General features: G+C 41.7%; 1 protein-coding gene across 1 annotated transcript in view; it reads left to right on the top strand.

Moving 5' to 3' along the window:
• The window catches only part of LOC144268986 (rho GTPase-activating protein 7-like), a 147222-nt gene that overhangs the window by 116402 nt on the left and 15061 nt on the right, over window positions 1–15759 (top strand). Inside the window, exons 2-7 of the mRNA XM_077824385.1 lie at window positions 4328–4399; window positions 7026–7107; window positions 8004–8067; window positions 12399–13783; window positions 14223–14393; window positions 15182–15341. Coding sequence (XP_077680511.1) covers window positions 4328–4399; window positions 7026–7107; window positions 8004–8067; window positions 12399–13783; window positions 14223–14393; window positions 15182–15341 — 1934 coding nt within the window. The remainder of the gene's footprint in view (window positions 1–4327; window positions 4400–7025; window positions 7108–8003; window positions 8068–12398; window positions 13784–14222; window positions 14394–15181; window positions 15342–15759) is intronic.

Below are 15759 nucleotides of genomic sequence, written 5' to 3'. Positions count from 1 at the left end.
TTAAGAAAAAACAAAAACCCAAAACAATACATTAAGAATGAGTTTTATGTTCAATATATTGCAACAATACTGTCGAGTATAAATTTATATTCTGTAGTTTTAAACAAATATCCTTACCTGTTACTAATACCTTAAATTATTAAAACAAAGTATTTTTAAATTCTCAAGTACTAGTTACCATTTATGCTGCTTGTTTACATGAAGTATTTCATCATTTTAAACTGCGATTAGTCTAGTTTGTTTCATGTGCTGTTTCTGGTTAGTTTCATTTTCTTCCTTTCCTATATTAGCACAGGGCTGCTGTTCTTGGGCAGCAAACACTGCAGAGGGTATGTTTAAATTCAAATCTTCATTGATATTTTAATAAAAACATGAACATTCATATCAATGTGAGCATTTGTTTGGTTTTTGGACCTAATCATCCCTTCTAAATTTTGGTTATGTGATAACCAGCCTACGTAACTCTATATTACAATCCTATATGGAAAATTCGCACAGGTCATGCATTTGTGTTTTGCTTCCCATAAACATTTGGCAGTGACCCTATCACCTTTGGCTCAAGAGAAAACAGCTAACTTTAAAGTGCTGTCTCTAATCTCTGATAAACTAATGGGGCTTGCAGGAAATGGAAACTTTCCAACTGCTTAAATATTTATAAAACCAAACAGTGTATTTAATATGTGAGGCGGAATTGCCATGTCAGAGTCACTCTGGTATTTCATACCATATGCAGATAATGCCGTATGATCTCCAGGAATCTGCCTTCTGCTCAATCCTGAGAAAGAGGATGTAATTGTAATAGAATTTGGAGTGTCACTCCTGTGCCAGCTTTTCAAAGGATCTCCCATTTCCTGCTTCTATTTAGGAAGGGCTGACTCCTTCCCTACAAGCATCTGAGCAGCTATATTGGCATCAAAAAAGAGTAAGCAGTTAGAATCATCCTGTGTTTACTAGCATATCTATTTTAAAAAGTTGGTCAATAAGTCTATTGATAGACCCTGTTGTAGTATCTGTGTAACTGGGTAGGGGCAAAACCAATTCTAATAATTTAGTGAGGTTGGTAGTTATCGACAGTGGCTAACACACAAAGTTTGTACACCTGTTACAAGAACTGTCCAAATATTTATTAATTCCCATACCATTTTAAGGTAAAATACATATCTTGATTTCATAGTTGGAGAGAACTGAGACTGGGAGTGGCAAAGTGGCTCTGTGCCAGAGCCGGTATTAGAAGTCTAGAGTTCATGTCTCTTTCTTCTGCATAAACTACTAGGCTATGTTGCTTCCCTGATCAAAAAATAAAATGGGTGACCATTTCAACAGGCTAAATAACTATTTGTAAGGAGATGGGCTCCATAAGGATATCTCGGACTCCAGTTTAGTCCTCACTGAGCTTTGGTGTCTCTTAGCTACACTTTTAAAGCAATATGTTAGTTTACAGAGTAAGAATATTCATGATTTTAGTAGCTCAGTTAAACCAGGATTTATAAGTCCCTTGTTACTTACATCTCTAATACTTGGTGCCCAAGGCTGATACTGTACCGTGGATGCAATACAGTGCCATGCCTTCATGAGTATTGTCCCTTTTTCAGTTGTTAACATTTTGGGGGCATTGGAATACTCTGTGTGCATCCACAGAAAACATCAGTTGGGTATTTAATATGTATGCCATTGTTACCACAATAGCCTTTCAGACAGCGCGTATCTTAAAATTTCCTTCTGTCAGGCTGAAAACTAGCCTGGCATATCAGGAGCCTAATGTAGGTCAACACAAATCTTTCTTTTGATAAAGTTTATTTCCTCCTCTCAAGTTGATTAGTATCATATTGATACAGTTTGGGGTGGGGGGTGGGGAATGTCCTTAGATCACATCTAAACAGCTGGGACTCTATTTTCCAACTATCTTAATTCCCATTAGAGTTAAGAGGAGCTGCACCTAAATCTTCCCTAGACTTCAGTGGCATCCATAGATTTTTTTAGAGCATTTTGGCAACCATTTCTAGCAGTGAAATAATAACTGCTAGATCATTTCAAAAGTTCTAACATTGGAACAGATGTAGAGCAAGAAGTGTATTGATGCTTCCTGTACAGAAGCCTGGTCACAGAGAGGCAGCAGGCCAAGGTAAAGCTATTCAAAGTAAAGAACTTTGTAGTGTCTGTAATGTTTGTGTAAAGTGTTATATTAAAATACCTGAAGGTAGAAGTTCATTTAGCTACAGAATAGAAGTGTCAGCGGTACAACTTTTCTGAAGCTGCCTTAACCTTGTTCTCATCACTGTGGTGAAAAGGTCATTGTGTCCAGGATCATTAGCTGATGGAAAAATTACTAACTGAAACATTTGCTAAGCTGCTATTCCTGGATTAGCTTTTTCTTGATTCAATTCACAGTGGAAATGCAGCTGTAGTTTCAGAAGGAAGCTCTGGGTTACTTTAACCTGGGAAACTATTTAACATTTATGTGACTATGTAGACTCTTCCCTATTTGCTGGAAAAAAAGATGTGCTTAACTTGAGTAACTAACATGAGTTAAAGTTCTAATGAAGACAAGGCAGGGTGTAGTTTACTTTTTGCAGAGTGAGCAAGTTGAGTTAAAGACTAAGATGAGTTTAGGGTTTCCTTGACCTGCTAATTTGTGTGAAAACTACAAATGGCCTTACCTAACACAAGGTCAAATTCTAGTGAAGACAGCTCGAGTTAAGAACAAAGCTTTTTTCCTAGTAAAGATAATGCCTAAAGATTTCTTTTTCTTTTCTCTTATTGAGAGTATGTCATTTAAGAATGTGTGTGTGATTTATCAATCTGTTCCTGATTTTGTTAATAAAGGCTATGCTTTGATAAAATTATATGCAAATTGAGGGCAATTGGACATGAAATGTGTACTATGAGAGCAGCAGTAATGGTGTATTTAGACTGGGTGAAGTTGGAATAGTGGTAGAAATTTGTGACAAATTTTAAAAATGAAGAGAAGTGCATCAGTCTGTTTAAAACAAATGTCATTTCAACCTACCTCCTTACTTGAAGGTGAAAATGGGTTGCTTGGGTGTGCGTTGCAATAGGATTACCTACATTAATCAAACTGAGCTAATTTGCATTATGTAATAAAACAGTTTCAGAGAGAGAGACATTTAAAATTCACTTAATGAAGAAGGAGCAAAGCAGTAAATTCATGAAAAAAATAGAAATACATAGATGAATTCCTTCACCTTACTGAACTGATAACTTACTGCTGAATATTTCAAGCGAAATCAGGCTATGCATTCCTATGCATAAATGTATAGAATGCTTTTTTTGTTTAGAAAATATATTTTAACAAACCGGTTTGTTCCTTCAGTCTAGTATGCCAGATTCTGAAGCTCTTTCTAAAGATCTGAGGAGAATGTATAGGGACTGTCCATATGTCAGACAAGCCTTGACAGTTTGGTTGGACTCATACCTCAACTAGAAGCCTCCCTAGGAAGGAGAAGAGTGCAGTTCAGGATTCCTCTCCTCCCCAACAAACACCAGTAACTTCCAATATTGGCACAGTTTAGAGGCAGCTGGTATGTGCTCTTCCAACAGCATACTAAACTTGTTTACATTTTTAAGGCATCTGGTGAGTGTTCTGTATTTCTGTAAGGTTATGCTTTGCCTCTGCTTCTGTGGGAATGTTGTAGTATTGGCCATAATTGCTGTAAAATGAGCAGTTGATTCCTGATATCTCTTGTGCTGAAGTAACTGCCTAGTGGAATTGATAGTGGGCCAGGAACAAAATATTAAAAGACCCTACCAACAGGTACTATACTGGGGCAAATTCTTGTTACGAAGAACTAGTAAGTGGTGTCCAGTGTTACTAATGGTGTGCTGGCCTTCCAGTTTAATTAATAAAGTAGTGTTCTGTGCTAGGTGTATGTCCTGCTGTCATGCCTAAGAGTCAGTATGTGTGACTGGCCATTGATATCTTGGACTGGTAGCTGGACATATGTATCATAGATCCTTTTTTGTTCATTCCAACATATAACAGATGTTTCACAGATCTTCACAGGTGGATGACATAGACTTGTACACTGTATAGCAAATATACCCCACTTTCAACATATTTGTATGTTTGATGCATCTACTCTATGGTGGAATAAATACTGTGTATGTGCGCGTGTGTGTACACATGCCATAAAACAAGTTCTTGTCCTTGAAACGGTAAACTAGCAGAACTCACATACGGAGGATTCCTCAGGAATCCACCTTTGTGGAGTCATACAGAATAAGCTTGCTTATTTAATAAGTCACTCCAATTACTTGATCTCTAAATTTCTTGTTAATCACTGAAAATCAACCTTTTGTTTTGTTACAGAAATTGAAGCCAAAGAAGCCTGTGACTGGCTGAGGGCCACTGGTTTCCCCCAATATGCTCAGTTATTTGAAGGTACAGTATGATCCATGCATCTGATTTTAAAACCAACTGGAATCCCTTAAAAAATAAATCTTTCAGAGCTCAGTACCTCTGACCACACTTATACTGTAAGCATAGCCATGTTGTTGTAACCAATTCTTACAAATTTAATCTGATCCAGTTTATCAAACAAAACATGTAGCTGAGTTGTGCTGTGCACACGGAAACTATATCTTAAGTCAATGTTTGTGCAGCAATGTAAAGTGCTTTAAAAAAAAAAAGATTGGGGGAGAGGGGGAAGGACCAAATATGAGTAATAGGCGCTGGTAGCAGAGATTGCAATTCAGGTTGAATTTCAGTTTCCCTACGTTTTAATAGCTCGAAACTTTTTCAGTCTCCTTCCTTTTTGTCTGAAATTTTCCACGTTTAGTTTTTCACTCCTAGCAATCCCTCAAGCTCTCTCTCCACCCTCCCAAAAATGCTTGAACATAATTGTTTGAACCACTTTTTTTTAAAGGGGGGGGAAAATACTCTTCCAATCAGAAATGTCTCAAATAGATTATAAATTCAGTCTCAGCTTGTTCTCATAGTGTTATTGGGCTACAAGGGTTATTCCAAGTTTGGAAAAAGTTATTGTCATTTTGAAGTTATAAACATTTAAAAACAGAGTTTATGTTTGCATGTTAGAAATATGCTTTTTAATATTTGTTTATTAGTCTAAACTTTTGATTTAGGATAGCTGGGTTGAGGGGACATGAAACCAAATAGCTATAGATCAAGGAATTTACAAACATCACTGGCAACACTTCCTTTCTTTAAAACAAACCAGCAAACAAATCAGTGATTGCAACATTAAGATTGAGAAATCAGATAGTCAAAGCTCAGCTTGGAAGTCATATGCCTTAAAATGTGATGTCTCATGATATCCTTTGTCAGACTGAAATACATAGATATAAACAAGCATTTTGTATGCAACCTTACATTTTGTGTAGATCCTCAGTGTACCATACTGTATAATACTCTCTGAATTAACCTGAGGATGGAATGCAGTGTTCTGACTTCACTTGATATTTAAATGTCAGTAAGATCTAGAAAAGAATCCAAGAAAAACTGTGCCAGTAGAACTAGCATCCTCCTTGATCTGGGAGGGCATATCTCAAAATCTGGGCTGTCAAACCTTTTAGTCATACTTTTAAACTGGAGAACTGCTTTACTCAAGTGTGGCATGTTTTGTTGATCTCATTAAAGTTTAAGCAGAGTGTCTAGGCTGTGTGTAGTGAGCAAGTCCTTCCTATAGGCAAGATTTTTGTAAGAAATTCCAGTTTTATAAACATATGTAGGCAGTATTACCATCACATAACTTTATCGTGACTCTAGTGATTTTGGTGGTTTTTGACAAAGAATTTAGACTATACTTGCCATCACATTTCAGTTTAAGTTAAATAAAACTAAGAACCTTGGTTTTGATGCAACCTAATAGCCTAGTCTTGTAAACACTGGGGCCCTAGTCCAGCAAACACTTACGCATGTGAGCAGACCTGTCCCTTGGGTACGTTGAATCGGGGCGACTGCCCAGGCCCCACGCTTTGGGGGCCCCCACCCTTTGATAAAATCGTGAGGAGGTGAGCTGGGCAGGCGAGTGGGGTGAGGAGGCGGGCGGAGGGGCAAGAAGGAGCTGCCATACCAGAACCTCCCCCTCTCCCCAGCGCCTCCTGCCCGCTGGCGGGCCCCCCAATCAGTGCCTCCCCTTCCCTCTCAGTGCCTACCACCTGCCGTGGATCAGAAGTTTCATGGTATCAGGAGGTTCGGGGGTGGGTGGGAGGGGAGAAGAGTGAGTGCGGTGGGGTGGGGGTGGAAAGAAGCAGGGTGGGGGCTTGGGAAGGGGTGGAGTGGGGGCAGAGCCTGGGGGGAGCACCCCCTCCCGGCAGATTGGAAACTCGGCGCCTATGTCTCGCGTACCACCCCCACCCCACTCCCTGGATAGCTCTGCATGTGAGTAATCCCACTGAGGGCGTGTGCGTAAAATTACTCGTATGTAATTACTTGGAGATTGGGCCCTTAGTTATTTGCATGTCAATTGCATGTGTGTATATTTATATTTAGTTTTATCTAGCTTAAACTGAAATGTGATGGCAAGTACTGTTTAACTTCTTTGCAGATGTTCATATTATGATCTTTGTGAAGAGACTATAAGTAGGGTTGGCAGAATTTGATTTTTTTTTTTCATTTTTTAAAAAATAATTTCAACAGATATCAGCGTTTATAAGCTTTTTTTTCAAGTTTTCCTTTTTTTTTTAATTTTCACAGTTGCGGGAAATCATTGGGGGAGGTCATTCAGTGGAAGGGTCAGACAATTATTTAATGACTGTTGAAATTAATGAGTTGTTGAGAAGAAAAAAGTTAAAGTTTATAACCATTAAAACACAAATTATCTACATACTTCACATATCAAAATATGCCAAGTAAATAGCCTTAAATCAAAGTCTTAAGTTCTCAAGTAGCATTTTTCTTTCTTTGCCTAACCTGTAAATCTTGTTTAATATTGATGGATATATTTTTTCATTGTTTTCTGTGTGTGTGATGAAATTGATGTTTAACAATCTTTACTGATAAAAATCTAAACCCTCCAAGCTTAATTATAAATATTTTATATTCACAGACATGCAGTTTCCTATCGACATCAAAACTGTGAGGAAAGATCATGAATTTTTAGATCGAGATGCTATTGATTCTCTGTACAGGTAAATATTATTAGTTTGAGTTTTCCCCATCCCAGCACACATGAAAATTATGCTTATAGTGTTTAGCATTTAACATACTCTTTTTGAGGGTATATTTTTTGTTTTGTTTAACAAATGACTTGTCTGACATCCCAATTCAAGAAAGCTCTTAAGCACATGCTTAAGTCCCATTGAAACCAATGGCCTTACATACTTAAAAGTGAGGTAGGTGCTTCAGTGCTTGCCTGAATGAGTTTCTCTATAGCAAAACTATTTTCTCTGTGTACAGAGTGAGATGGAATACTATTCTGGCTCTCCTTAATCCATTCACCATCAGAATCACATTAGAATAATGGCACTTTTTTTTTTAATTTACTGGAACTACATCTCAACATTTCACGTTGATGTCAAAGCGATTACTCATGTGCTTAAGTGCTTTGCTGGTTTGGGGCCTTATTGATCCTGCAGTACCACCGAAATGATTTAAAAAAAAAAAAACCCTACGAAAGTCCTAATGATCTCCCTTAGTCCCACTGGTTTATTTCTTATGTTTTAAGACATTAATATGACCAAGACTTTTTTCTTTGCCAAAGTCTTACATTGATGTAGCATCCTTCACAATCACCAAAGCTTTCTTAAGCTTTTATTAATGAAATAACATTCTGATTGGTTATAGTCCTCTCTTCGGACTCGGCAAGGGGAGAACTCTAGCTGTAGACAACATCATGTTACTGCAGAACTGGGTTGGTGGTTTGGGGGCGTTTCAGGAACCCACAGCAGAAAGTCAGTTATTACTGGCAGAAGTTCAGACTGTGTTTTTAAGAGTTCAAGGGCAGTTATAAGAATGTCTGTCTGCTTTTATTTAAGAAAATAATTTGGCTTAAAATCTTCAGTCCTTTTTTTTTCCTTTCCCCTAGACGGTTAAATACACTGAACAAGTGTGCAGCAATGAAAGTGGAAATAAGTCGTCAGAGAAAACGGGTATGACTTTAAATTTTGGTTGTCATTTTGGTTAAAAATAAAAAAATTACTCGATGGTATTTAAAACAAACCATGTAAAGTGGCAGGCATGTTTTGAAGAAGATCCATTAAGGATTAGCAATTGTTTATCTTTCTGTTGTCTTAATTTGAGTTGTCAGTGAGCAAACCTGTCCTGCAAAACACATGCATTTTCAATTGAAAAAAATTAAAGGTAGGAATCTAATTAAAAATTTTATCAGTTTTCATTTTGTAACTTAGCCAAATAGAGCATTTTTAAAAAATAGCATAACTTGGTACATATGTCATTGCCTGGTAAGATGAAAGTTTTTACTCAGAGATTTTTAATGCTTTTGAGTTGACAAATGGACTGCCCAGATGCCTTGACACAACATGTGCTTAAGTGCTGCCCTGATTAGGGAGACTCTTCTGAATCAGGGCCTGAAAATGTACGCTCAGAAGAGGGCTCTGTGCAAGCTTCCTAGCCACTGTATCTCAACTGATCTATAGGTGAGGTTTTGCAGTTTTGTTGTAGTTGTATTGGTCCCAGGATATTAGAGAGACAAGGTCGGTGAGAACAACAGGCTATTGAGCTTACACAAAGCTCTTATTCAGGCCTGAACTTCCTCTTCTGGACTTCAAACAATCCCCTAACCTCTCCAAACTCATCATCAGAAGCAAGCTCCCCCTAGACCAGGACACACCAACTCAAAGTGGCAACAGACCCTGCCAGAACAACAGATGCAAAACCTGTCGAAATATCTCCATCGCTATGATGACCAACACCGCACACAACACACCTTTCAAGATCCACGAGTCTTAAAACAACATGGTGGTGTACATAGGCGCCGACTTCTCCTGGCGCTGGAGGGTGCTTGACCCCTCTCTGCCCTTGGCCCCGCTATGACTCCACCCCTGCTCTGCCCCCATTCCAACCCCTTCCCCAAAGTCTCCGCCCCTCCCTGCCCCTATTCCAACCCCTTCCCCAAATCCCTGCCTCTTCCCCGCCTCCTCCCCTGAGCGCACCGCGTTCCCGCTCCTCCTCCCTCCCTCATGGAGCTTGTTATGCCGCGAAACAGCTGTTTTGCGATGGCAAGTGCTGGGAGGTAGGTGGAGAAGCGGGGACGTGGTGCTCTCAGGGGAGGAGGCGTAGGCTAGGGGTGGGGGGACAGGGAGAGGAGCTTGGTTGCCGGTGGGTGCACCCACCAATTTTTCCCCAGGGGTGCTCCAGCCCTGGAGCACCCACGGTGTCGGCACCAATGGTGGTGTACCTCATCCAGTACACTAAATGGCCCAATAACGACTATGTGGGTGAAATGAGACAATCACTATGCTCTTGAATTAATTCACACAGAAACATGATAAAAGACACAAACACCAAATCACCTGTGAGTGAATACTTTTCACAAAGCGATCACTTTGTCTGACCTCTGTCCTCATTCTCAAAGAAAATCTGCATAACGTTTTCGAAAGATGAGCCTGGGAGCTTAAATTCATAACTCGGCTAGACACTAAAAATCATGGACTTAAATAGAGACACTGGATTTGTGGCTTATTACAAGAGTCTGTAACCTACTAAACTACCTAGGCCCCCTTCTCGGTGACTAGAGAGGTGTTAATGAGTCATTTCACCTTAAGTGGTCCCTTGAAATGTGTTGACTACTTATGCTAAATAATCTGTTCCACCTTGTATTTAGCTGTGACACTGAATGCATTTCCCAGACCTGAAGAAGAGCTCTGTGTAAGGCTATGTCTACACTACACAGCTTTTAGCGACATGGCTGTGTCGCCACAACCGTGCCACTAAAAGTCATGCAATGTAGTTGCTGTTTCTTGGCTCTCATGCTGACAAAAAAACTTCTACCCCCAACGAGCAGCATTTGTGTTGTCAGCAGGAGAGCCGAGAAACAGCATTTTAGCGGCAGGAGAGCGCTCCTGCCCACAAAGCGCTGTTCACGCTGGCGCTTGTTGTGGCAAACCTTTTGTCTTTTGGAAGTAAAGGAGTTTAAACACCTCTGAAAGACCAAAAGTGTAGGCACAGCCTAAGCTGAAAAGCTTGCATCTCTCACCAGTAGAAGTTGGTCCAATAAATGATATTTCCTAACCCACCTTCTTATCTCTTCAAGTGAGAGGGTAGTTCATTCTCCATGGGCTTGTCCACACTAGGGACAGCCTAGGATTCCCTTGACTAGCTGACATGGGTTAAAACGACAGTTTTGCCGTTCTGCACTAGGATTTTAAAGAGCTAACTATCATGTTGTTTTAAAAAACTCATACCATTTTCCATAGCACGGAAAAGGAAAATTTTCCTTTGAGACTGCCAATGTGGGTGCCTATTATGAGAATGGGATTTTGATTATGGAAGGTTTTGCTTCTCTTATGCTATTAGGTGAAAAGTGAAAAGTTCCTTATATCGCTGTCAGTCACTTGAACCCATGCACACTTGTTTTATTGCACTCTGTGTGCTCTTCCTTTGATCTGGGTACATTTTTAACTTGTTTGTTGGCTACTGACACTGTCTTTTGTTTTCAGACAAATGAGTGGCTGGAGAGAATTAAAGACTGGGCACTGCGGATTTATTTTTCCAAAGCACTTAAGAGCACAAAGCCCCTGGACAGTCAATGGGACTAGTGTGCCTAAGTCATTTACCTATAGGGTTGCCAACTTCCTACTCGCACAAAACTGAACACCCTTGCCTCGCCCCCTGGCTCTTCTCCAAGGCCCCACTCCCTGCTCACTCCATCCCCCCTTCCCTCTGTTGCTCACTCTCCTCACCTTCATGCACTTGCTAATTTTCACTGGGCTGGCTCAAGGGACGGGGGTGAGGGCTCCAGCTGGGGGTGTGGGCACTGGGGTGGGGTCAGAAATGAGGAGTTCAGAATGTGGTAGGAGGCTCCAGGGTGAGGCAGTTGGTTGGGATGCGGGAAAGGGTGACGGCTCCGGCTGGGGGTGGGGCCAGGGATGAGGGTGCTCCAAGCTGGGGGGTGATGCCGAGGTGTTCGAAGTATGGGAGGGGGCTCTGGGATGCAGGAAGGTGCTCCGGGCTGGGGCCAAGAGGTTTGGAGGGTGGGAGGGGGATCAGGGCTGGGGTAGGGGGTCTGGGTGCAGGCTCTGGGCAGTGCTTACCTCAAGCAGCTCCTGGAAGCAGCGACATGTGTCTCCCACCCCCCACCCCGCCTCCGGCTTCTATGTGGAGGTGTGGCCAGGCAGTTCTGCGCACTGCCCCGTCCGCAAGCACTGCCCCTACAGCTTCCATTGGCTGTGGTTCCCGGCCAATGGGAGCTGCAGGGATGGCGCTCAGGGTGGGGACAGTGTGCGGAGCCCCCTGGCTGCCCCTACACATAGGAGCCGGAAGGGGGACATGCCGGCCGCTTCCCAGGAGCTGCACGGTGCGAAGGCTAGCAGGGAGCCTGACAGCCCTGCTGCGCGGCACCGCCAACCAGACAGTCAACGGCCTGGTCAGCGGTGCTGAGTGGAGCTGCCAGGATCCCTTTTCAACAGGGTGTTCTGGTCGAAAACCAGTCACCCTACTTAGCTACTTCCAGAAATCCCACCCTGTGCCTCCCTGAAAGTATTCAATATCTCTTTTAGAGCTGGTTGGAACACTTTGGACTAAATGAAATTTCATCAAAATATGCTATTTTGTTGAAGCCAATATATTTTGTGGAAACAAATCTCTTTTGAGAAAGTTTTTGGGGATAGGAGAGACAGCCAGACTTTCTCTCTCACTCTAGCCTGGTGGCTATGGTGCTGGCCTGGGATATGAGAGATCCACGTTCGAGTCCCTTCTCTGTCTGATTCAGGGACTTGAACCTGGGTCTCCTGCATCCTAAGCCTGTGCTCTAACCACCACCTTGGAGACAGACAGACACACCCCTTCCCTTCATGCACCTGCCCACCCAGCCACCCCCTTCCCTAATAGAAAAGTTCAGGTTTTGATCTGAAAAAACAGACAATTCAACACAATTTTACTTTCATTAAAATGTTCCAGGGGTTTTGGCTTTGTTCCGATGTTGAAAGAAACTAGATTTTGAAACCAAACTTTGAAAGTTGCCATGAAACAGAATTGTCATTATCCAGTCAGTTCTGTTCTCTTTTAACAAAGCTACCAGCATGCTTAAGTGCTGTCTCTCCCCAAACCCTCTCAATTAGCAAAACAATGCTCATCCTGAAGTGCTTTAGGCTGAATGTTGTTACAATGTAGAAATCTATATTTAAAAGTACTGCAGTGACTCAAATAAGCATAAAAAGTTAAACCTCCTTTTTCATTGCATCTTAGATATTTTAAAACTTGCTGGACTTTACCCCTTGAACTGTACTTTCTTTACTTTAAGAGTGATGAATCCGAAGAGGATGAACCTTGTGCAATAAGTAACAAATGGGCTTATGAGAGGTGCAGTCAGAGATGGTCTCGCCTGGAGAGCATAGAAGGTTTCCCTGAAAAAGGGTCAAGTGCATCAGTCCCAGACAGTCCAAGACTTAAGAGCACTGGTAGTGAGGAGATATCCTTTTCAGACCAAGGAGAGAAGCATGATGTGTCTTCAATTCACAGTACTAGCAGTGGGGACAGTGACATTATCAGCTTCCCTAAGACTTTTGAGGATGTTGAGACCAGCACTAGTTCCTCAAGGTGTTCCTCAAGTAAACTGGCCTCTCCTGACTCTACTTTCAGTTGTTCTCCTTCCCCTAGTGAGTTCTTAAACATCATCAGCGAGGAGAAGCTTTTGGATAAACCATCACAAAAAAAGGAGAAGAGCTTTCTAAAGAAAATGGAGAAACTGCGCATAAGGAGTTCCAGTGTAAAGAGAGCTGCTCAGTCAAAGGCCAAACCCATTATCGGTGAACCTGTTCTTCAGGAGGGACTGAATGAAGAGAAGCTGAAAAACCTTAATTGTGTAGATATTAGTGACCTATCTGACAGCCAGATGAAAAAAAATTCTTCCTATTCTCCCCACACTTGCAGCAGCAGCAGCCAGTCTGAAACCAGCAGCACAGTGAGCACTCCGAGTCCTGTTATCAAAGTCAGGAGTTATGCTAAACGGGGAGGCGTGTATGCAGAGGACTCCGACTCCAGCAAGCTCTGTCTCTGGAATGATGTATCTGAGCAAAACTTCAAAAATGAAATCAATTTGCATGCAAACCAAATGTTTCATGTACCACAAGGCCATAAGCCTGGGACTTTCCCCAAAGCACTTACGAACAGTTTCTTATCTCCAACAGACAACACTTCTGTGAACTGGAGAACTGGAAGCTTTCATGGATGCAGACGGAACAGAATTAGAACTAGTTCTAAGGAGTCTGAGACCCCTCTGAGTCCTCTGTCGTTTATAGATAACAGGCTGAGTATCTATGACAATGTGCCCAGCATTCCTATTCATCTTAATAAGATGGAGATGCCGGAAGTTAGTGACGACGATGTTTTTTCAGAACTAGACAATGTTATGGAACATGTCAATGGGCTCAGAAAGTTAGTCAATCAGTGGACTGAGAAGTTCTCAGATGATGGAGACTCTGATTTTGCGAACGACTCAACTTCTCCGTGTCCATCTTCCCCGAAAGAAATCCACCTTGAGATAAAAAAGCATTCAGAAGAGAAACTGGCAGATCTACCAGCTGCTGATGGAAAACAGAACTTCAAGCATGGCAATGAGCTTGATTCTCCAGAACTGGCATACATAACAGATTCAGAGATGGGATCATCATTATCACATTCCAACAGGTCAGCTTCATTTTTCTTTATAACCTTCCCCTCCTCCTCCTACCCTACCTCCAAGAACTTCCCCTCAGTCCAAAACACAATCACCTTCTCAAAACAATGAGAAATGTAAATCCATTTCAACTAGACAAAAACCGGAACCAACTAGATCCAAGCATTAGGTGCTGTGGTATCACAGTGATGGTCACATAAACAGAGAGAGAGATCCAGATCCAAACTTTGTGGCTCATTCCTCTCTCTCATTTGAACCGTTCACATTGGTGCAGTACCTCATAGCCTAGACCTTTTATGTAAAATGCAACCAAAATCTGCTTGGAAAAGGTCACTTTTGAAGTGATTGATTGATAGGACAAAATGTTCCATAGGTGTTTCATTGCTTTAGGCAGAGACTTACATGAGCAATAAGAACATTCCTTTAACCTAAATAATGTTTACTTCTTAGACATGAGAGGCGACAGTGGTCTACAGAGGAGACTGTAAACTTGGAAAGCCTTTCTGTACAAATAGATAACCAGTCAGCAGCCCACCTAAACCGAATACAGAAACTTGCTTTGTTGAAACTCACTGCTTTAATGGACAAATACTCTCCTTCCAGTAAACAGGGCTGGAACTGGTAAGTTGTTGTGTTAACATATTCTACTTCAGGAAAGATGACAGTTGGCAAAAGCAGGTGGATACCTTACCCTGCTCTGAACTGAGTATGCACATCTGGAGTGAAATCCTGATCCCACTCTCTCAATGGGAGTTTTGCTACTGATTTGAGTGGGGCCAGGATTTCACCCGGACTGTCACCCTTTCCTGCAGTTTGGCATTATTGATAACTTAAATAACAGTCCAAGCTTTCTTCCAAAGGTTGCCCGTTCATAGGGCTTTTCTCTGAAACAACTTCTCTGAGACAAAGGGAATTAGGGTCTAGGACAGAGACCTACTCCAACCCCTTCTTTCCTGGTTGTAGCTTAAATAAATAAATAAAATTCACCTGCCATTGTGATCGGCAATAACAATTCTGCATCTTTATGCAGGGTTCTAACTCCTGAATGTAGGGACACAACAGAGGAACCTGCCTCTCTCTCATAAGGATGGGAGTGTATTCTGCAAGAGTTTCAGCTTGAAATGAGGATTTCTTTATGGGAGCTGCACCCTGCTAATTTAAGGGACTTCTGACACACAGCCTAGGCTGTCGCTGTGTTTTTAAGTGTTGATTTCTTTGTGCTGCCATGAGTGTAATAAGGCTGCAGCATTTGGGGAAGGAACAGAGGTGGCACACACCTTCCTAAATGTGCACAGCATAAAGAGAGGGTTTTTTTGGAGGGGGGAGGGGAGATTCCCAGTGCCCCCTGCTCTAAACTGCCTGAATGGAAGGGCAGCTAATGGTTCGAATGTATTTATTTTTGTTTTCAGGACTGTTCCAAAGTTCATTAGAAAAATCAAAGCCCCTGACTATAAGGACAAAAATGTATTTGGGGTCCCATTACTGCTAAATGTTCAGCGAACAAGCTATCCGCTTCCAAAGAGCATTATCCAGGCCATGGAGTACTTAAGAAGCCACTTTCTTGACCAGGTATATATAGAAAACAAACCTAAGTATGACTTGAGTGACCCTTCATTCCATAGATGTTTTTAACTTGGAGCCCGTAGAGAGCTGACCGCCAGTTTCTTTTGCTTTGTCAACCCTTTCAAGGACATTCTTTCCTCTCAAAGGCTTCTAATGGTGGTGTCTGAACAGGCGTGAGTGGGCACCCTGCATGGAATAGCGATATTGTTCTCCTTTTGTGGATACCTTATTTCCACCCCAGTATAAATTTATCTGTCGTTCTTTGTCTATAGCACCTGCAGCTGTTCCGTTCACTTGGCAAATGTGGGTAAACTGCCTTCTTTTAATGGTACTTTAGTGGTAAAAAGCAAAATCTAACACCTGTAGCACCCTTTGTCTCTGCTCTGTACAGTCTGAAAGCATTGCAACATCTGAATTCTCATTT

Source organism: Eretmochelys imbricata, chromosome 8, assembly GCF_965152235.1.
Source record: "Eretmochelys imbricata isolate rEreImb1 chromosome 8, rEreImb1.hap1, whole genome shotgun sequence".
NCBI lineage: Eukaryota > Metazoa > Chordata > Testudines > Cheloniidae > Eretmochelys > Eretmochelys imbricata.
Note: the sequence above shows the minus strand (reverse complement) of the source record. Positions and strands in the feature narration are given on the sequence as shown.